Raw genomic sequence first — 24014 nt, 5'->3', positions numbered from 1 at the left:
TATGATGTCAAACTGGGACGGGAAGGCAACACCCAACATAGCCTCATTCAGCTCCCAGAAGCTTCCAAGACATATTTATTTCCTTTCAACAAATATTAAACGTAATGTCACTTACTGCACGATTCAGACCAGCCAGTGAACTTACAACATATCCTGTTCTTACATGTGGAGGAATGATTCAGATCACAAAAGCATTTCAGAACACAAAAAGCTGACTTAGTGTGTGTAATCTTTAACTGCCTCTTTCTTCCATGTAGCCCGTTTAGCTGATTTCCCTGACAACACTTAAGTCGGGATGCTAAATGCATGTATACATATATTAAAAAAAGATGGAAGCACTGCTCCTGAAAAATCAGTCTCTGCATGCTGTTGGAGGAAGGAGAGACAGAGTGAAAAACATGTGAAAAGAGGCCATATTTGCATGGGATCCGACGAGCTAAGAGCGATGGAGTGGCCTAAAGGTTGCATGACCTGTGTGAAACTAAAATCTTTTTTTTTGTCATTTCTTTGTTGCAGCAGTTCTTTGCATTTCTGCACGGCCTCTCTGTCTCCCCTTTGCGGCCACAAGCACAGCATTATCGTGACAGCACACACCCCAGGTTTGAAGTGGGAATGCTCCTCAGATCTTTCCTGGCGGGGCTGATGGCAACATGCCTGGCATCCCACCAGACATTCCGGTGTTGGGCCCTAACAAGATCTAAGGAGAAAAAATGTGATGTTAATCATGTATCGTCCACTTCTATGAGACATTGTGCTCAAATGTAGAGATATGAGGTCTTCTGGGGTTTAGGCTAAAAGGAATTGGGTACTGCAGCACAGTTTATGGCTCAAATTTCTGCACTTCTTTGTCTGATGCATCTTGCTTCACATACATATTCTGAATGAGGTAGGTTTTAGCTTCAAATAAGACTAAAATTGGAAACTATTACAAAAAAAAAAGAATGTTGCATACAGAATTAGTGTGCAATATTTGATTGCTGCCATCAGATAGTTTTTTTTTCATTCCAGTGTGCATTTTAGATTGAGAGAGAAGCACAAATTCCCAATTTAGTACCAATTTCATTACCCCTGACAACCAGAGGCTGTATTAAGCAAATGGTTGCTCGGTTTTACCAATTTAGCAGGTTTGACACCATATTTTGCAACTAGTCTACATAACAACTAGTCTCCCCCAAAAAAAGTTATGCGGTTAGTCTTGACACATTTTTAGAAATAGGCAGATTATATGACTCAGATAAGTATCTGCATCAAGGCAAGTAAAAATTAGATCTGTGACTGTAAAATGCCCTTTAGAATTTAGAAAATGAAACGTAAAATGTATTATTATTATGATGATGATTATTATTAAAAACCGTTTTCATAATGTCTCACTACTCTTGCCTGCTCTCTGCTCATAATAGTCTGAACTGCTCTAGATATCAGGTTCGAATGCTTTTATGTTGTGTTTTTCCATAGTTTTTTTTAGGGATTAATCATAACTTGCCATTGAATGTGTTATTGAGAGGCGGCTTATATACAAGTGTCTACTGAAGGCCCAGAAACCAAAATCACAGTCTGTGAATGCGATTAAAACTATGTCATAATTGTTAAAGATGTGCAAATCACCTGTCTCTGCTGCTGTAACTGCTGCTGCTCCAGCTGTAACCTCTCTGTCTCGAACACCACAGGTAACACCAGTATCATGAAGGAAGTCGTTCCGACCCAAAGGACCGAGCGAGAAAAACTAGAATAAAGCAAGATGGAATAGCATCAGAACAGTTGGTATTTGAATATGAAATGGCTAAGATGTCCGCCGGTGATCTTAATGTCAATAAAATGGAAGCAAATATACCTGTAAAACTTCTTGGCCAGTGAGACCGAACACTGTGCTGAGAACTCCGCAGCTGTACGGACTGTGTCAGGAAACATCTCTGTCAGGCCCCACAACCTCTCGCCTAGGGTCTCATCAAGCTGAATGAAAAACACACCAAACAGTCACATATGACCTCACCAAAATCGCATTTCCATTTTATTTGATGAGTAACAAACTATCATAAATCACGTGTTAATTGAACTTCGCTTGTGCCCTGTTTTCGTTTTTTAATTCATTTTATTGTGCACCTGGCAGATAATGGGATGTTGAAAAATACTAAAATGAAAAATACTTTTTGGGGTTATTTAAAAACGCCGTTTATGGCTTGGGTGAATAAAGGGATATAACGCTGACTTATCGACAGTATTATTCATTTATAGCAGTGAGCTAGCTACTTAGCTTGGCTGCATAGTTGCTACTGCTTTAGCTAGAAACTCTAAACAATTTGATACAACTTTATGCTTCATAGATAAGTTAAATATGTACTATAGACCGATTGGGAACTCACATCATCGTCGTCATCGTCGTCGATTTCGCCCTCAGGTGGCCGGGTAGCCACCGGGCCCGCAGTGGGGGAAAGCTCTTCGATTCCGGACATGTGTTCTCTCTTCTGTCACGCTACAAAAACGTCTCGTCGGTTCAACGGCAGGCAGTGTAACCAAGCTCGACAAACAACACAGCGATGTCGATTGTTAAATGACGAAAATTTTAACTGCTAATGCTACAATCAATGCTAGCAAACGTGCATTAGTGTGACTCTGAGGTCATGGGCGGATCGCATGCGCGTGTGGAAGGTAGTTTGTGACGTCACTGCAAGGTCATTTGGTACGTTGCCCAAAATAAAGCACCGCCCTCTAGCGTGTGGAAGACTAAATGCAACCACTAAATGTTTTGAACTGACCAAAAATAACATGTTTTCACTAAACCAGTTCCCTTATGGAACCTCGGCTGAGCATGGAACCAAAACACGTTCAAGTATTTGGCGCTACATAAGTGTAAACAACACGTTGATCAGGGTACAATATATAAATACGTAACATTGTACTGAATAGGAACACATTTTCGTCACTTTGTGTTGTTGAGCGTCGTTTGGACCGGATGTGGATTGTTTTTCCCCTGCATTTTTGGCTACGACATTCATTAAGAATGCTACATCTTCGTGTCTGCACATTCCACCATGACATCTCTGATCCACCGGTGAAAAGTATGCTTTGATTGATCCTCTCCTCTTTCATCTCGAACTGCTTCATACAACAAAGAGGGTGCAGAAAGTGCTTAAGATTAAATGACTGCTTGTTGTGTCAAATTATTTTTTTTTGGTACAGCCATTCCTGTATTTTTTTTTTTTTTTTTTTTTTTTGCTCTTGTGAAATGTAAATTTCTCCACTGTGAGACAAATAAAGGTTTATCTAATCGAATATAATATAATCTAATCTTAGATATTTAACTGTATGACATAACACACTGAGCATTTACGTTTTCATTCATGTCTCTGAATACTTCTTGCCTTCATGTAGCCATTTTCCTTAAAATTGCTTGATTAAAATATATTTGTTCAAGTTTTTAAAACAAATGTAAAACAAACATGATGAAAGTGTCAGTAAAAATATGTTGTACTATGGATGTGTACTTAATTAACGTGTTTGTTGTTATTTCAAACAGGTTTCTAAAAATAAACAATAAAGTGATTATTTTAACGTTGTAGTGTAGTTAAACATCTAAGATGGGTTATCTCTGTTCGTTTGAGAAATTACAAAAGTTCACAAAGCGTGGCACGACTCTTTCACATGAACAAAATAACGATAACAAGCTGTAAAATATTAACTTAACGAAGTTATGCAACATTTACTTAAACTCTCACACTTGTATGATGTCGAAAACATGTTTGACTTTTCATCGTTCACGTAAATAGCCCGTGTTTTTATTCCTGTTTTTTGGGAGGGATGCAGGGATTCCTTGTTTACATCCTCGCAGAGTACGCGGCGGGGGCGGGTGTAACTCCGCCCTCATTCTTTGACCCTGACGTCATTGTCACTTGTTTTTTTTTTATGAATGAAAGAATCCCACCTCAGAGAGCAGCGAAGTCATTCCGGGAAAAGGCGGACTGACATTTTGTCGCTTAGAGGCAGTGGCGAAATTGTCACATTTTAGTACTACGCAGACATAGAATAGTTTTATTGCGAGTCGATCACAACAGGAATTTAGCCCGGGAGGAAACATAATCATCGGAAAATCGCTACATAACCCAAGAACAAGTGAGTGGGGCAGCTGTTTACTTTAATCTTTCCGAGCCGACACCACTGATGCTAAAGATGCTAATAGCTCGAATTACTAGCACGTTCAAAACAGCGTGGATGGTGTTTATTCTCCATCACAAATAATCGTATATCGCGCTATTTGCGGAACGAATTAGATTTCGTAATGGGTGTAATTACTCGCCGAAACATATGTAATAACAGCACAGTTTTACAGTCATGCTAAAATGGATGTCGAATATAGCCCATATGGCTGTTTACTACCCCAAACTGGCCAGTTAGTCTGCCATAGAAAGGAAGTGGCAATGAAAATGTTTTCTATGTTGTCGTTTACATACTTACGAGGCATTTATAGCGCATTAAAATATTGTTGCTGTTGCATGGCGACGTTGCGTTCGCTTGTTGCTCTCGTGTTCGGTAAACTTACATGTTAAACAAAACAGTCGTTCTTAGGTGGTATTTTCAGACGAGACTATACGCGGATATCCCGTACTCTTGTGATAAATATAGCAACGGCTAGGTTTTACTGGGATTGTTGACTGGTCGCGACCGGTTTAGCTTTTAGCAGGGCGATTTGTGTATTGCTGAATCACCATGACTTTACGAAACGACAGTTTACAGTCCCACCGGCTGTCGGGACGCCAATGCGGTTGTGGCTACTTCACGCCCCACGCTTTTCGGGAAATTCCACAAACTGTATGCAAAATTACAGAGCGTTGTCGGTTTCATCTTATAAACAGTAGACGTTCCTCATATTGGAAAGCCTTCACGTGCTCTGAGCTCGTTCCCAGTTGAGGGAAGTGGACTTAAACTGAATTGAGTGTCTCATAGTTCGCTAATGTACTTGGAATGTGGTTTGAAATGACACCGAACAGCAGCAAGTGACTTCGGGGAAACACTAATTGAGCACCGAGCTTTTTCATTTTGAAATAAACAAAGAACATGAAAGTGAATGAAATAATTAAATCCATAAGTGAAAAGGATGCTTTGATCCTCTTTTTTCATCTAGAACTGCTTTATACAACAAAGAGGATGTCGAAAGTGCTTAAGATTGAATTAATGTCTTTGTATTGTCAGTATTCTTTTTTTTTCTATTGACTTCAAGATGGCGCCGCGAGAATGGCTGCCTTTCCAGGATCTCCTGTATTTTATTTTTCTGCCTTTTCATGTCCTTTCCTCTTACTGTCATCACTTTGCTGCTGTGAAATATAAATGTATGCATTGTGAGACAAATAAAGGCTAATCCAATTCAATCATTATCATACTTGCTGGAGGAAGTACAGTACAAGGAGTCCATACAGCCCTTATCACAATGTGATTCATTACAAAACCAAACGAATAGCAAAGAATACACCAACACAAACATTGCCCTTGTCTCCATAAATGTATTTTGTACTGCATGAATTATGTCGATTTAGATGTCTCCCATATTTAACCGTGTAGTTTTACAAAGTCTACACACCATATTAGGTTGTGTGGCCTTTTCTTGAGAGGTAGCCTTTCTTTGTATTTGATGTTCAACAGAACCAATTGGAATTGCCAGGAAGGCAGATTTAAAATGATTAAAAACGTTGAACATTGTTGACTACAATGAATACACACAACAAGCCTTTTCTCCTTACAATCCCAGGACTTTTTTTTCCCAACAAACCGTTTTGAATAAACCTAATTGAGACACCTCATGTGCTTAAAGGGGATCAAAGTGCTTACAGAGGTGAAATAACGCAAGGTCAACATTAACAAGGAAGTGCACGCTGACAATTTTTCTCACACGAAGCATACTTCCTTCTCCGATAAAGAGCGAAAAATAAATAAATCATTGCCTTAAACAATGAAAGTCATTGTCTCCATCCCACAGATTATTTTACCACAATGTACTTGCGTGCTTTTTTATCACTCTGTATAAAACCTCCCGTTAAAGTCAGCGCGGCAGTGACCCGATATAACCCGCAGGCCGAAACAACTGACCTTAAGAGGAATGTAGGAAGTCACACACCGCCTGTGTGCGGGCTTAATGTTAGATAAGATGATAACGTTTCTAAATAGAGCTTCTCAAAGACGCCATACGGTTAAACAAACACTTCTGTTAATGTAAGCATGAGTTCCATGTTATCCAAATGCCCATACTTAGTTTGATTTTGGCTAATTCTGTTTTGGTTAAAACTACAAAGTTCCCATTTGGCGCTTCATCATCATTCGGACATATTTGTGGCGTGATATCTTGTGAATAAGACTGTACTCATTTGTGAATAAGACTACTCATTCTCATTTCGTTTAATATGTCTTAAACCATTAAACTCTATGGTTTAATGGTTAATTTACCACTTCTTACAGTGGTGCATTGTGTTTAATTTTGTTCTCTGATAACCTTTTTTCCCTTAAAAATAAAACAAGAACACTCAATCGTATTGTACTTGCTTATAATGGTACGATAAATACTTTTTTTGCATCATGATTTCATGCTCCTATCATCACTGCCATTTGCCACAAAATGGCGGCACGGTACAGGCATAATAGCAGTTTCATTAGGTATATATTGGATTGGATTGGATTGGATTTGCCTTTATTAGTCTCACAGTGGAGAAATATTAGCTGTCTGGCTAGCTAGCTGGTTATCTAGCCAGCTATCTGGTGGCTATCTAGCTAGCTAACTATTGGCTAGCTGGCTATCTACTTATCTGTTAACTATGTATTAGCTGGCTAGCTAACTATTTGAGTTATTCCGGGTTAAGTAAACACTGGCGCGTGTGGCTGCCACTGCTGACCCACAGAAAAAGGTATCCTGTGACTGTCAAGTGACCTTTTGAGTTTTGAAAGGCGCTTATAAATGAAATGTATTACTATTATTATTATTATTATTATTATTATTATTATTATTATTCATTCACTCATTGACTCTGGAAGCTGCATTTATTATGTTTTTTTTTTTACAAAGGATAAAGAATATAATCCAGGATAATTTTTTGATACATGTCTGTCTACACGTGTTGCTGCACCAATATATGTTGCCTAAAGCGCCTTATTGGTGTTTGTGTTGTTAGCTAGTCTGTGTTGTTTTGCATTGTAAAAATACAGCTGACTCTACTGTAGGGGCAGGGTAGACAGTAAAGAGGCTTAGATGTTTTTCTGTGGGTGAGCAGCGGCAGCCACACGCGCCAGCATTCTCTCAACACGGAAGTAATTCAAATAGATAGAAAGCTAGCTGGTACATAGCTAATAGATAGCTAGCCAGATTCTTGTGAGTTTTGAAAGGTGCTTATAAATGAAATGGATTATTATTATTATCATTGTAAAATATATTGAAAAAACAGCAATTAATCATCATATTCACTCTTTGAGAGTCTCCAGGGAAAAAAAAAACTTGCGTGAATCCTGGATGTCAGAACGCTGATGCGGATGTTGCAAATCCTCATGCCACCGTGATGCTCCGTAAACACTGAAAGGAATAAAGATCAGTCAGCAAAAAAAAATCAATATTCCCAACAGTCTATTTTTTAATGTATGTGTCTGTCTCTGTAGCGTTCCACCATTACACCAATTGTACATGGTGTTATATTGTGTTACGTAATGGGCACAATATAATTGTGATTCCAAATGCAATAAAATAACATTTTCATGCTTATTTCTAATTAAAATGTACCACAACTATATGACATATTTCTGTAGCTGCAGTGCGAATGCTTTTGGGCAGTTGGCAGCGCGTTGACAGGAGGAAGTGTTGCTTAGGACACCTGCTTTTGAGCAAGCGAAAGGCCAAAAAGCCTTAGTAACTTCCCCCTTTGCCACCCAAGCCAACAAAGGGGCTTGTCACTTTCATGCGTGTGTGCACACTCACACATACACACACAGATATCAAGCCAAGGAATTATTCAAGCGGGGAATGAGAGCTGTGCGGCCACTTCTCCTTTTCTCTGACTTGCATGACCGCCGATCTTGTGAGCGGACAGAAATGTCAGGCGAGATATGAGCCAAAACGTTGTGATGCCCTGACTCGCATGTGACAACAGTGAGACATCAACTTACGAACTTAATTGGTTCCCAGACAGTGTGTGTAAGGTGAAAAGTGTGTATCTCAAAAAACAATTTCCCATAGGAAACCATTAAAATGGTAATAATCTGTTCCCGGGTTTCCATAAAATATACTTTTCAACTAAATAAGCCTTAAAACTACACACAACATACCTTGTTCTATGTATAATAAATGTGCTATTGTATTGTAATGAAAGAAATACACTGCATTGCATCATAAAGTCACTTCATTTGCATTTGTGATGGTCATTGATGGCTTGATGGAATGGCGTTGGAGGTCGAAGGTCAAAGGGAATTGCTGTTGTGAGAGGCACATGACATGAGGACTGTAATTAAAGAAATAAACTGTGCTGTAAAATAAAGTTTTATTTACCTTTTTGATGGTCGTTGATGGCTTATGGAAGGAGAGTCACCTTCCATAAGGACTGTTGATAACTTAACCTCTGGTGCTGTTCGGTCGTGTGCTTCCGCCGAAGATCACTCCTCCAGCCGTGGTGGGTGTGTATTATGAAAATAGTGCTTATTATAAGGTTTAATTTTCTGAAATTTGAAGTTTGTAAGATAAGGTGTTTGTAAGTTGAGGTCTCACTGTACTCAAAAAAAACATTCCCACACATTTTTTTTTTATGAATGGTGTTTGTTTCTTCTCAGAGAGTCTGAATCTGTGCTGACTGGTTCTTGGGAGCGGGGGGAAACCCGAGGAGAGTGGGATATCATGACGACAGAGAGAAACAGCAAAGCCCTGAAGGTAACACGCACAAGCAGGAAACAGTTGGACACGCTCATTCATATCTATTGAAACAATGTAAAAAAAACATTCATTGTAAAATGTTATGATTTTTCTAGGAATATTATAATTGGTAATTTGCTTGCAAATGTAAAAAAAAGTGACCTTTTCTAAGAAATTGAGACTTTTGTTTTAATTTGTTGAGGTCAAGCTTAAAAATAAAAATAGCTCAAAAACCTGATGTGCTCGGAAAAAAGTACAGATATGTATATACGTATATACACATATATTTATATGTATACACATATAATAATAATAATATCATTTAAATGTAGTCATTCACATGTATCATTTACATGTATTCATTTTCAAAACTTTTTCAAAACAAGGTCACTTTTAAATACACACACACACACACACACGCACGCACGCACGCACGCACGCACGCATATATATATATATATATATATATATATATATATATATATATATATATACACACACACAGTAAAGTCTCGTTATATCGATATCGGTTATATCTATAGTACTGCTTATTACGATACTATTTCTATGAACGCAAGGAGAAAATTTACATGCCGCAGGATTGGATATATCGATAGTCCGGTTATATCGATAGTTTTTCCGACTCCCGAGAATATCGATATAACGAGACTTTACTGTATACATACATACATACTTGCAAATCTCCCCATTGTGGGACGAATAAAGGTTTTCTTATATACATACATATATATCTATATCCATAAATAATAATACATTTAATTTATTAGCTCCTTTCAAAACTCTCAAGGTCACTTTACAATCACAGGTTAAGTTATATATATATATATATATATATATATATATATATATATATATATATATATATATATACATATACTGTATCTATATACATACATACATACATATATATCTATATACACACATATCTATATACGTACATGCATATATACACATATACACATCTATACATACACATATACATGCACGCACACACCGACACACATATACATATATATATACATTAATGAATATTTAAAAAATAGCTTTTTTTCGACTGTCAGTTGTGTTTTTTTAAAACTCACTTGCATTTTCTGTCGCCATGCTTCCACTCATCCAGGTGAAGCAGGAATGTGGCGAGAACGTGCCTTTCCTGTCAGATAGCGAACTCATGTCGCTCTCAGTGCGGGAGCTCAACCTTCACTTGCGAGGCATGTCCCGCGAGGAGATCCAGAAGCTGAAACAGCGCAGGCGCACCTTGAAAAACCGCGGCTACGCCGCCAGCTGCCGGGTCAAGCGGGTGTCCCAGCGTGAAGCTCTGGAACAACAGAAAATGGAGCTTCAGAGGGAGGTGGACCGATTGGGGGCCGAGAACGCCGGCATGAGGAAAGAGCTGGAGGGGCTCGGCGCTCGCTTGGCTGCACTGCAGAGGTTCGCCAGGGGCCTGGAAGCCGGCGGGGGGAACCTGCTAGCGACCGCGCCGCGCCTTAACACTGCATCTGTTATCACCATCGTCAAGAGTCCAGCGCAGCCTCCGCCCCAGAGGGACCACGGATCTCCTTAGGCTCTATAAGCTGACTTATGGGATGTGAGACATACAAACACGTACGTAGACGTCCGCGAACATACACAATGGAACAATATTAATAGGATGAGACAAAAAAACATCAGTGCTGTGCCCACATGCAGGAGTTATGGTGTGATATCATCAAGGACCAACCGAGCTTCTTCCTCAGTTGAAGCGCGTGCTACTGAGTAATTGGCGAACATTCACTTTTTTTTTTTTTTTTTTGGGGGGGGGGGGGTGGTTAGGATGTACAGTACTGTGCAAAAGTCTTAAACCAATCGCAACAAAAGGGGTCAACGACCTTTAGGGGGTACTCATGCAATGGTTTGTCCTGCATTTCTGAAATACTCAAATGAGCACATTTTTGTCCGAAATGACTTTTGTTTTGTCTAATAGTATATTTTTGATGCTGATTCCAAATGTATATTTCCTTTTTTTTTCTGTGCACAAAAGATTTTTGTGCGATTTGTTTTTTTAAGCTTCACCTCAACAAATTAAAACAAAAGATTGTCACGATTTGCAAGGTGGTGGATCTCAAAAAAGCAGGCAGGAGGGAGAAGCAGGGTGTATTTGACAAATTGTATTAAATTAAGTCAGCAGGAACAAAATATCAAACAAAAAGGTCCAAAGTAGCAAACAAAACAATGAATAAAACATGACAAGACAAAACAAACCTGACAGGGTGAAACAAACAATGACCCGGCCATGAATGGTCGTGACGGAAGTCCTTTTAACTGCCACTGATTAAAAGGACTAACACCTGCGCAGCTGCAGGCGTGACCCTACAGTGTTACCCGTTAGCCGCAAACTGAAACGACTCAGTTTCTAAAAAAAAAAAATACTGTTTTTTTTTTTTTTTTTACATTTGCTAGCAATAATTTGTTTCATATTCATAGAAATCCACAACAGCCCCATCACTGATGAGCTATTTTTAGAAAGGGCTTTTTAGCACCATGTTGGAGTGACCCCTGCCAAACACTTTTGACACGGTATAATATTAGAGGAAAGTAGTAAAATGGGGAGTGTCCATATTTGAGTATTATTTTTTTCCCGATTGAGGAGAGGTCATCCATTTTTTGACTTGAAAAAAAATCCAATTTGGTTTTGGTGGAAATATGGCATGAAGTGAGTTGAGGAGTTCCGTAAAACAGTCCTTTGCTGCTATCGGGAGGCATCTATTGCGAATGGTGTCAAAAACGTTCAGATTTTCACAATTCAACTGCTGTCAATGTTAAACTTCATTCTTTGAACCATTTTTGAATCGACAAGAAATTATCACGCAATTAAAGGACAACCGACACAATTTTTTTTGTTTCCTAACTGACATAAGAAAAACGTTTTATAGCATCTAAAATACCCAAAACACGCAGGCTGATATTTTTAGTCAGATTTTCACAATTCAACTGCTGTCAATGTTAAACTTCATTCTTTGAACCATTTTTGAATCGACAAGAAATTATCACGCAATTAAAGGACAACCGACACAATTTTTTTTGTTTCCTGACATAAGAAAAACGTTTTATAGCATCTAAAATACCCAAAACACGCAGGCTGATAATTTTAGTCAAATGCAAAACACCAATAAAAATGACTTAAAGTGTTCCAAAACTACTTCAAACTGACCTCAGAGATGCCGACTTTCAGAAGGTCCCGCCCCCTTGTTCGTGACGTCACGTAAGGACGTCTTACCTTGCTCTAGAATCAAAACAATGGATTCAGATTTGGAGAACATGCTTTCTTGTTACTCATGCAGTTATGAATACGATTCAAATAGTTCTGAAGAGGAAAGCATACATGTTTGCGATCGATTAAAGGAGTCCTTTCGTATCAATTTGAGCCGTCAGGACTCCAATGTAGCGTCCCGGAAAATGCACAAGATGGCACCCAAGCTACGCCGATGTGCTAACCAATCGACCACCCCTCCCCCCATTAATCCCTTTTTTTTTTATTAAAATTGAATCAAGATCACCCTAGCAATGTCAAAACAAGACTTTTCCATAGTACTGTGCACCGATGAAACTAACGGAATCCAAGCCTTGCTTACTAGTTGGCAGCTAAAGCACAATCCGACTGTCACCGGGTGCTGTTTTAAGCGACCTAAAGGAGGTGGAGCTTTTTGGCAATGTGACCAAAATATTAATAATAATAAATAAACATCAAAATATTGCAGTTGAGCTCCCACTATGGTTCTACAAACGTCTGCATTCCAGGTTATTTTATTTTCTGTTACCGCTGCCTTTAATGGCAAAACAGGGTTAGTGGGAAACGGATATATCCTGTCAAAGTGGGGTGATTTGAGGAACTCCTTAGGATGACTGATGTTCAGGGTTTGTACACCGACACAGTGCCTTTAGTGCGTGTGGGAGGTATCAAACCAAAACCGCTGACCGTCCATGACACTTTTTTTTCTGTATTGCTAAACTAGCATACTAGCTTGACTGTTCCTACCATGCAGTAACGATTCTGCTACGCGTTTTGCAGTGTAACTCGCCCGCGGACGATGGCCGCTCGACTCCCCAACATAATGTTGGTCTTTTTTGTTTAACTCGCGGCGACTCACTGCCGCCCCACATTCCTCTTTACGTGTTCTTCTTTGTAAAGTTTGTATGTGCAGTCGATTACGCCAATGTTGAGTGACATTTATCAGAGATATATTCTATATTTTATTTGTATTTAAAAGAAGTAGATATTTTCACAAGACAAGCTAACTGAGTGCTGTGACGTTATGTATGTTTTCAGTACTTCCATAGTTGGAAGTGGCGGGGCGGGGGCGAGGGGTGTTTTCATCATGTTTATTTGTGTTGTGTGACAACGATTCCTACTTCACGAAATGTTGAATTATTAGCGATGTAGAAATATGCTCAAAGTCATTGGCCATGTTGCTGTGTGATGATTTGTGCACGTGTGTTTTTTTTTTTGTTGTTGTTGCCATATTTGTACTGGATTGCCATAGTGGATTCTTGGAGGGATTTTTTTTGTGTGTGTGTAATGATTTACTTAAGTGTGTTATTCGTGTGGAAAGACAGATGAAAGAGAGAAGAAAGAGAAATGAGGATGTGAGAGATCGGGAGATGGATGGATGATGGAAAAATGAAAGTGGGAAAGAAAAGACGGGAGCAACTGAAGAGGTGAAACGTATTCACTTGAAAAACCTGCATAGAGATGAGTTATTACAAATTTTATCAACGGACAGGACCAGTGTTGAAAAATAATCAGATATACAAAGTTTATATTTAGCTCTATGAATATGCGTGGTTATTGAGAGAAAAAAAAAGCATTTATTATCTGTATTTCCAATGTCTCACCTCTTGTCAAATTGTGCTGGACGTTTTGTGAAACTTGCAAAACAAAAATGGTCTTTGTATTTATTGTACTTTTTCTATTGTGAAAATTGAAGTACATCATCTATTTTATATCTATTAATTATAATAAATGTTGTACATATTGTACATAAAATGGTGTGTTTTTCTGGTTGTTGACAAAGAAGTGAAAGAACAGGTTTTGAATAGACTTGGGATGAGGGGGTCAAAGTCTATTTTTGATTTCTGTATGGCTCCGCCTTGTGTAAAAATGAGGTATTGCACCTGCATGGAATATTCAGTGAGTCATTTGGATAATGTGCGCCAGTGTGACTTGGGTCGTAGTTTCTAAAAAAAAAACATTAAAAAGTCTCCTGACTCTGACTCATCTTTTATATGGAAATAACTGTGTAATGCACATAAGTGAAATACGCTTAACTAGCGTTTGGAATGAAAGGAGCGTTTCACTGTACGGTAACATTTGTGGTTTGACGCATCACTGCAAGAAAGGCATACGTTTAAAGGATAATAAGCATAATAATAATAAAAAATGTATATTTATAGGCACGGCGAAATATTTTACAATCTGGAAAATGTATTTTAAAGCAACAGTCTTTGGTAATCGCGGTTCTCCCCCGAAAATGGCTGAGAATTAAATGGTAAATTGCTGCCCTCTGCTGGCCAGTCTTTGTAGTGCAAAATACCTCCATTTTCACGGTACTGTACGATATAAACAATAATAATAATCATAATAATCGTAATAAGAATCGAAATAAGAATAATAATAATTATGATGATACTAGTGCAGTGTGTTCTACAGGAGACAAACTCCTTGTATATTCTACATAATTGGCAGTAAAGATGATTCTGATTACAACAATAATAATAACTTTTATAAGTGGCTTTCAAAATTCTCAAGGACACAGAAGAACATTTTTATTCTGCGGGTAAGACTCAACCCGGAAGTGTACACCACTGAGATAGAAAAAGGTCATCGGCACAATAACATTCAAATAAAGTCAAACGACTCACTATTTGAACTCAAAATATAAAATGGTCATCGGCAACATTCAAATAAAGTAAAACCACTCACCATTTGACGACAATGCTCTGATATTCCTTTGAAATTTGCAGCGTTCATACATTTTTGTCAGTTTCTATTTGTTTATGATGCCCTGTTGACACGGTCGATTGTCAGAGAGTAGATGACTGTATTTGCTCCATGCATTTGTATCTCCAGCTGGAAGAAAAACATTTGTCAAGATTTTGAAATGACCCGGATTTCTGGATAAATTGAGAACAACTGTGTGATGTAATTTTGGGATCAATCCGGGTCTTTTGTTATCTTCATTGTAACGGATAATATACACCCAAATTGCATGACTTAATAATAATAATATGTTTATAGGCGCCTTTCAAAGCTCTCAAGGACACTTTACAATCACAAAACATGGACATAAATAAAATCAGATACAATTATAAAAAGAATAATACACCCCCGCCCCACCAAATCTATTCTTAACATTGAATAATTAAACAGAGCACTTAAAGGACAACCGACACATTTTTTTGTTTCCTAACTGACATAAGCAAAAACGTTTTAGAGCATGTGTGGCTGCCGCTGCTCACCCACAGAAAAACATATCCTGTGACTGTAAAGTGACCTTGAGAGTTTTTAAATGCGCTTATAAATGAAATGCATTATTATTATTATTATTATTAGTAGTAGTAGTATGAGTAGTAGTATAAATAGTAGTATGAGTAGCAGTATGAATAGCAGTATGAGTATGAGTAGCAGTATGAGTAGTAGTATGAGTATGAGTAGTAGTAGTATTATGAGTAGTAGTATGAGTATGAGTAGTAGTATGAGTATGAGTAGTAGTAGTATTATGAGTAGTATTATGAGTAGTAGTAGTATGAGCATGAGTAGTAGTATGAGTAGTAAAATGAGTCGTAGTATGATTATGAGTATGAGTATGAGTAGTATTATGAGTAGTATTATGAGTAGTACTATGAATAGTACTATGAGTAGTAGTATGAGTATGAGTAGTAGTATGAGTAGTAGTATGAGTATGAGTAGTAGTATGAGTAGTAGTATGAGTAGTAGTATGATTATGAGTATGAATAGGAGTAGTATTATGAGTAGTACTATGAGTAGCACTATGAGTAGCACTATGAGTAGCACTATGAGTCTATTATGAGTAGTATTATGAGTAGTACTATGAGTAGTAGTATGAGTATGAGTAGTAGTATGAGTATGAGTAGTAGTATGATTATGAGTATGAATAGGAGTAGTATTATGAGTAGTATTATGAGTAGTACTATGAGTAGCACTATGAGTAGCACTATGAGTAGCACTATGAGTAGCACTATGAGTCTATTATGAGTAGTACTATGAGTAGTACTATGAGTAGTAGTAGTATGAGTAATAGTATGAGTATGAGTAGTAGTATGAGTATGAGTAGTATTATGAGTATGAGTAGTACTATGAGTAGTAGTATGAGTATGAGTAGTACTATGAGTATGAGTAGTAGTATGAGTATGAGTATGAGTAGTAGTATGATTATGAGTATGAATAGGAGTAGTATTATGAGTAGTACTATGAGTAGTACTATGAGTAGCACTATGAGTAGCACTATGAGTAGCACTATGAGTAGCACTATGAGTAGTATTATGAGTAGTACTATGAGTAGTACTATGAGTAGTAGTATGAGTAATAGTATGAGTATGAGTAGTAGTATGAGTATGAGTAGTATTATGAGTATGAGTAGTATTATGAGTAGTACTATGAGTAGTACTATGAGTAGTAGTATGAGTATGAGTAGTACTGTGAGTATGAGTAGTAGTGTGAGTATGAGTAGTAGTATGCGTAATGGTATGAGTATGAGTAGTAGTATGAGTATGAGTAGTAGCATTAGCATTAGTATTAGCATTAGTATTAATGACAAAAACCCTGACAATGGAGTGGACACATTTTTTGTATATGTCTGACAGTGAATGAGTTAAGGATTGAACAACTCCATACATATTGTGCTTGAGTTTTTTTTCCCCCCAATGGTATATTAGCAAACTTTGCTTAAAGTCAAATGAGAAAGAAAAAAAAATATATATAACGCAGCCACCTTATTAGTCAATCATTGTTGTCACCGCCGTGTCAAGTCAAACATTGTCATATTCGGGACAGGCCTTTTGCTAGGACACGCGAGGTGTGGAGGAAATTTAAAGCCAGTTTGTGACACCTGTGACATCCGCGTTGATTTATTTATTCTCGTGATCTTGAGCGTTATGAATTAATAATGTCCAGCTGACGCTCTGCACTGCGTGAAGCAGCCCAAATTGAGGTAGTAGTTGTCGTCAGTTTATGGAAGGCAACTTTTTTTTTTTTATGGGTGTTGTCGTAAGCGTAACTGTTTGCCAACCAAGTGAAAGCTTTTATGTCGGGTGGTATCGTTTACTGTTAAAAGGAAAGATTATTTTCGTTTAAATATAAGCCACACTGTCAACAAGGTGTGTCCACTTGAAAATGGAAACCACCTGCTTCACATAAAGATTGCAACTACAAGTAGAGAAAAAAAAAAATAAGGCTAACTGTTGGACTTTGTCATTTTATGCTTTTATGATTGATCATTGATTGCATTTGGCTCCTTACAGACATGGAAAATGAGAGCACTCCATGCTTCGGTTACAAACGAATCCAGTTTGACTGGTTTCTCGAACGACCATTACTCAAATTTCACAATCTCAAAATGGCTGTTGGATTCACAAGGTTTCGAAAGATGAAAAAAAAAAAAAAATCCCAGAAAGCGAAACGAGAGAAGACGCCTACAAGGAAGTGGATGAAGACATTTCCAGGAAGACACGAAGAAAAATCGTTAAGGCCAAGATAAGGACATTTTTGTGCATGTAAATAGCTTAAAAAGGGAGGGATGAAGAAAAGGACAGAAAGGCACTGCACGTGGAACTGTCGCAGCTTGGAATTGAAGCGGATTTAGGTGGAATATGAGCTGTGAGACAATGGATGCTACAGCTTTGTGTTTTGTGCTTTCGACATTTAGCTTGTAGCAGACGTGCTACAAGTCAAATTTCACCATGACATCCTTGATCCACTGGTGAAAAGGACGCTTTGATCCTCTCCACTTTCATCTAGAATTACTTCATGCAACAAATAGGGTGCAGAAAGTGCTTAAGATTGAATGACTGTGTGTTTTGTGTCACATTACAGTATTTGTCATTTAGTTTAAATATACAAATAAAAAAAAATTAAAATAAAATACAGGAATAAAATAAAGTAAATAAATATAAATATGATTAGATAAAAAAAAATATAAATATAAATAAAAGTAAAAAGTATAACTAATTATACAAATTAATGAATGCAAAAATAAATAAATAAATACATAAATAAATAAATTAAAATGAAATTAAATAAAAATAAATAAATACAAATATAATTACATACAAAATATAAATATAAATAAAAGTAAAAAATATGCTAAGTTACACAAATTAATGAATGCAAAAATGCACAAATAAGTAAATAAATAAATAAATAAAACAAATACAAATAAATAAATATAAATTAAATAAAAATAAATAAAGAAATACAAATATAATTACATACAAAATATAAATAAATGTAAAAATAATACGTTACACAAATGAATGAGTAAATAAATAAACAAATAAATAAAAATACATAAATAAATAAAAATACATAAAAAAAATACAAATATAATTACATAAAAACTATAAATATAAATAAAAGTAAAAAAATTACTTACACAAATTAATGAATGCAAATAAAAAAACCAAATACATAAATACATAAATAAACAAAAACAAACAAACACACAAACAAACGCACAAACAAACAAACAAACACACAAACACATAAATAGAACATAATTCTAAAAGAGGAGCGATGTGGTACCCCAAATGCATTTTGTATTGGGCGCATCAACAACAAAAGGCACACTGAATGAGAAAACGGGTCCTTCAACAATTCAAAGTAATCCCGACTCAAATTTGCAGCGGTCGGTCATGGCTATACTTTCAAACAACAACAAATGTTCAACCGGTGGTAAACTTTATTCCTTGAAAAGTATTTTACATTTTGCTTTCACAAAAAAAATCTCCACATTAAAAAAATAGGAATATGCTATTTACATATGAAAGATGTTCTGTGTGCAGCTTTTTTGCCTAGAGTCGGGCTTGTCCCTGATTAAGAAATCTTAAAAAAAAAATACATTCAGAAAAAAAGTGACGTCAGTTTTAATTTTTTCTCTTTGCTCAAAGCTTTCAGTCTTTAGAAAGTTTTTGAAAAGCAGCAGCGCCCTTTCATCATTCATGGAAACCCAACCTGCAAAGACAAAGAGAAGTATTGTCAGTGGTATTAGGCGGGAAATTACACATTTCATCGCTTCAATTCAGAAATCATTTACCCGATGAGTCAGATGCAATTCTGAGTGAACTCAAATTTAAAGTTGTGTCCAGAATTCGTAAAATGGCTTCAAATGGCTTCTACTGAGCGTATTTTACAAAGATTCCACCGCATATAGCTATATTTTACGTTTTAAGACTCGCGCTGAATATTCCGGAAGTCTTGTTTTTGAATTGGTGACGAGTCCGTACGTGACGTCACTAAAGGACCGCCCCCAACCGTAAAAAAGACGCATCGTAGCGGTCCTTCCATCACGTCAATGTATTTTGCTGTACTTGTTTGGTCTGGGGACCTCGTGTTGCACCCAAAAGCCGCCAGAAGGCCAGAAGAGGGCGTCCAAGCGCCATATAAGGAATTTATCAGCCTGTGGAAACGGAGGTGGCCACTGGAGGTCGCCATTTTGTGCCTCTTTTTTTGGGTGAGAGATTTCCCCCCAATGTTGCCTCAAAATGGCACAAATAAATTATTTAATCGATTGCAAACATGTATGCTTTCCTCTTCAGAACTATTTGAATCATATTCATAACTGGATGTCTAACAAGAAAGCATTTTGGACACTTCAAGTCATTTTTATTGGTGTTTTGCATTTGACTAAAAATATCATAGTGTGTGTTTTGGGTATTTTAGATGCTATAAAACGTTTTTCTGATGTCAGTTAAAAAACAAAAAAGTGACGTTGGTTGTCCTTTAAATGATTACATAATCACGTCGCCAACAATTTAAACTCTCTCAAGTCACCGCGTTTCTTTCTCTAGCTCGGCATGCTTTTGTCCTGTCAACTGGTACGACCACCTACGCATTGCGTAACCGTCATACAATGGATGTAAATGGCCAAGTGCAACAATTGTGTGTTTCTGTTTCACAATTCAGGTCAGGTCTGTTTCTACGATACAAAAATGTTAAAATCAGACTTTGAGAATCTGCTGTTGAATTTAGGCGTGGCTAGTCCTGCAAAATGTCCCCCTTGTGGATCAAACTAACTAAATGATGCAAAGGGAGAGTCACAGGTTTACAATTGAATCTTTTAAAATGCACATATATGATTCTATTTTTTTCCCCTTTCTACAGTATAAGTATTTGACTCCAAAATTGATTCCGACATTGGTCAATTGTTCTTGAGTCAAGCTCTGCAGGGAAATTCTACACAGGGAACGACCGAGTGAAGCAGTAAAATCAAGACATTTCATTAATTAGACAGTGCCTTGTTCCCCCCCCACCCTAAAAAAACATATATATGGAAAGAAACACATTGACATTCAGGGTGCAGTGTTCATTGCTCTGGCTGCACCATTTCACACAGCGCATATCTCATGATCATAAGAACTTGGTGAAGGCCCATTCAAATTTACTAACTGGAACTAGTGTGCAAAGTGAATGTGCACAAGGCATACTGATGAGGGAGAGGACCTGATGGATTTTCATCCCTGCCTTTAATACCATTCGTCCTGTCGATCAGTCAAATGAACAAACAAACAAACGGATGGAAAAATGGAAACTAAAAATAAAAGCATGAATAAATGCATAAATAAATAAACATATACATTAAATGGATAAATGCATAAAAATAGATAAATAGAAACATTGAAAATTAACAAAAATAAATAAATTAACACACAAATAAATTAACACATTAATAAATAAATAAATTAATTAATTAATTAATACATAACTAACTAACTAAATAAATAATTAAGTAATTAATTATTTAACACATACATAAATAAACAAACTAATTAACAAATTTAATTAAATAAAAAATAAACACAAATAAATAAATAAATAAATACAAACAAATAAATAATCCAACAATAAATAAACAAACAAATAAATAAACAAAAATATAAATACATAAATAAAACAATAAACAAACAAATAAATACACAAGTAAAATAAGAATTAATAAAGAAAGAAAGAAAAAACATTCAGAAGTAAAGCAATAAATTAGAAACAAATATAAATGAACGCATAATAAATAAATAAATACATAAATAAATAAAAATAAACGCATAAATGAATGCATAAATAAACAAACAAATAAAACTATAAAGCAATAAATACACAAATAAAATAAATACACACTGTACATAGAATTAAATAGAAAGAAATAAAGAAATACATGCATATGTAAATAAATAAATACATTCGAAATAAATATAAATGATTGCATCAATAAATAAATGCATTAAAATAATATAAATAAATATAAATAAATGCATAAATAAATGAACAGATAAATACAACAATAAAGCAATAAATAAAACAATAAAATCATAAGTACATAAATAAATATTTAAAATGTGCCGAGTTCCATTAAAATGTAATTGTACCAAATTTGAGTGAAATCTGACTAGAATTGACCTGGCTCATTTTATATAGTAAATGTGAAAAGTACTTTGAGGGTACACAAGACAATTATATACCTGTCCATGTTGCTGGACATGTATGAGAAAGGTTATCTAGTCAGGTTCAAAGAGTAGTGGCATAACCGGGGAAAAGGGTAAAATGATGCCCATGGAGTTCGCTGCAAGTGCCACAATAAAGTGAGTCATTTCACGATCATGTCCGGTCACAAACAGTGATAACATTTAAATTGGCGACAGTGACGAGAGGTTTGAAGTAGGCCAATAGGTGCCATGTGTGACGTATCGCTTGGATTTATTGGTTGGCTCCATTTAGTTGACAGTTTTTTCAGGTTGAGATGTTTTTTTAAAAAAAAGTATGATTGAACATTTGCCAAATAATGCAACTTTTTTGATGGTGCCGGGAGTCAAAGTCTTAGTAAATGATGACCTAAAGCCTAAATGGTACTTTCTTTCATTTTCAGAGCCATAAAAAAATGGACATGATTGATCAGATTAATACTTTTTCCCTTATTTTTCGTTTTCTAATCTGTCATATCAAACATTATTATGCGCTCACATATCTGATCCAGTGAATGAACTACATAAGACACACTGCTGATAGTAAAACAACCAAACTGACAGTTGGTAATTTTATGACGCATAAACAGCGGCGCATAAAGCAGATTTAAAACATGTCAATTTCTATAGCTAATGTAAAATTTAAATCTGTAAACAAACAAAAAAAAAAGATTCTTTTGATAAGAGGGTGATTTCCTTACGCACCTGAGACGCAAACACGGTCAGCAAATTTAGTGGCGATTAACAACGAGTAATGATGACGACATGAATTAACAGACTGATAGTGGTTTTAAAAGAATTAAGGCTGTCCCGAAATCTTATTTTAAGTATGTTTACATTAATGGATTAATGTTCCAATTCAACAGCAGACCGTTCTTCTGGCATTGAGTCAAAGTGTGTCTCTCCTTTCCCACACGCAAATGCATCATGTCCGGTCACAAACAGTGATAACATTTAAATTGGCGACAGTGACGAGAGGTTTAAAGTAGGCCAATAGGTGCCATGTGTGACGTCTCGCTTGGATTTATTGGTTGGCTCCAATACAATACAATACAATACAATACAATACAATACAATACACATTTATCTATATTGTGCTTTCTGGAGAGCCTCTCAGACAGCTTCCTCGCCCAATTCGTAAAAGCGATTTCCCGGGAATCTCTCCTGTGATGATCCGCGTGCCACCGTACGTTTCCAGTATACCACAAAACCCACCATACCAAACTGAGGAAAATGACAAGCGATCCCTATATAAACAGAGAACGTCGCAAATGTGGAAAAGGCAAGATAGACAAGTTTATACACACCTTCAGCCAGAGCGATTTCTCCGATTTCTTCTCCTCAGTGTGCAGATTGACATCAGGGTTTTTGAACGCACCCAATTCCACGTTTTTCTCATCTGGGTTGCACTCGGTCTGCGCATCAAAGCCCTTGTTGTCGTGACCTGTTGTCAATTCCCAAGTAGTCCGATTGGGCTCATGGCGAGGTGCGGTTCCGTTCATCTCTTTCTTTAAAGTCTTCTTTTCCTGCAGAGATTTCACGGCGCTTCTGGAGAGCCTCTCAGACAGCTTCCTCGCCCAATTCGTAAAAGCGATTTCCCGGGAACCTCTCCTGTGATGATCCGCGTACAACCGTACGTTTCCAGTATACCACAAAACCCACCATACCAAACTGAGGAAAATGACAAGCGATCCCGTGTAGATGAGAAAATCTCCGTAAAAGCGACCGTCCACGTTGAGATGGCCGAAAATCCCCACCAAAAGTACAACCAGACCGACGGCATCAAAAATGATGGCGAGGAAAAACACCGGCGCGCAGTTGCCCACGCAGGAGGCAGCCATGGCGGTTGAGGGGCCAGATGTGTGGCCCGTGTAACGGCACTCAATTCTTGAACTTGTTTTTCAGGTGGCACATGTCGCCGGTTTCGCACCTGCTTTGCGTTCCGTTCACCTGCGAACAAGCCCCGCCTTAAATACTACGTCACATGGCATCTGTAGACGAGCCCTTTTTTGTGTATTGGTGTGCTGCATTCAGGGACATTGCGTGAAACTAATCTTTTGACGATCCGCAGTACAGTAGAGTAAGCCATCGTTTTTTTGCGGTTAATAGGCACCCACAATAGAAACACCCACAAAAGACGAAAACCCACGAAATAGAGTTATATGATAATAACCCACGTGATTAGACACAACTGAGAAGATGCACAGCCAGTTCTCATGGCTGTAAACCATGAGATATCGTGCTGGCATTGGGTGACGTGAGCGATGGGAACCAATCAAACTACAGCCATGTACAAAACCTCTGAGTCATTCGCATGTTTTTTCCCCCGAAAAAAAAATCTATAATGCATCAAAACCAAAATAAAAACCTATTATTTATATAATAATAATAATAATAATAATAA

At 37.0% G+C, this 24014-nt stretch overlaps 3 protein-coding genes across 3 annotated transcripts; 1 reads left to right on the top strand and 2 right to left on the bottom strand.

Annotated features, from left to right (window-relative positions):
* Nucleotides 1-57: 57 nt before the first annotated feature.
* tomm22 (translocase of outer mitochondrial membrane 22 homolog (yeast)) lies at nucleotides 58-2670 on the bottom strand. Its single transcript, XM_089015145.1, has 4 exons — nucleotides 2361-2670; nucleotides 1832-1950; nucleotides 1606-1723; nucleotides 58-697 (listed from the first exon to the last, which is right to left on the bottom strand). The coding sequence occupies exons 1-4, from the start codon at nucleotides 2448-2450 to the stop codon at nucleotides 620-622; spliced, it is 405 nt and encodes a 134-aa protein (XP_088871271.1). The 5' UTR covers nucleotides 2451-2670; the 3' UTR covers nucleotides 58-619.
* Nucleotides 2671-3901: 1231 nt separating this feature from the next.
* maff (MAF bZIP transcription factor F) lies at nucleotides 3902-14134 on the top strand. The gene is made up of 3 exons (XM_089015144.1): nucleotides 3902-4107; nucleotides 8790-8884; nucleotides 10005-14134. The coding sequence occupies exons 2-3, from the start codon at nucleotides 8852-8854 to the stop codon at nucleotides 10446-10448; spliced, it is 477 nt and encodes a 158-aa protein (XP_088871270.1). The 5' UTR covers nucleotides 3902-4107; nucleotides 8790-8851; the 3' UTR covers nucleotides 10449-14134.
* Nucleotides 14135-18773: 4639 nt separating this feature from the next.
* Nucleotides 18774-23554, bottom strand: LOC148887099 (transmembrane protein 238-like). Its single transcript, XM_089015442.1, has 2 exons — nucleotides 22918-23554; nucleotides 18774-19109 (listed from the first exon to the last, which is right to left on the bottom strand). The coding sequence occupies exons 1-2, from the start codon at nucleotides 23449-23451 to the stop codon at nucleotides 19095-19097; spliced, it is 549 nt and encodes a 182-aa protein (XP_088871568.1). The 5' UTR covers nucleotides 23452-23554; the 3' UTR covers nucleotides 18774-19094.
* Between the last annotated feature and the right edge of the window lie 460 nt (nucleotides 23555-24014).

Source organism: Hippocampus bargibanti, linkage group LG15, assembly GCF_051943395.1.
Source record: "Hippocampus bargibanti isolate YZ-2025 linkage group LG15, ASM5194339v1, whole genome shotgun sequence".
Lineage (NCBI taxonomy): Eukaryota > Metazoa > Chordata > Actinopteri > Syngnathiformes > Syngnathidae > Hippocampus > Hippocampus bargibanti.
The sequence above is the reverse complement of the archived record's forward strand: the minus strand, read 5'-3'. Positions and strand labels throughout refer to the sequence as shown.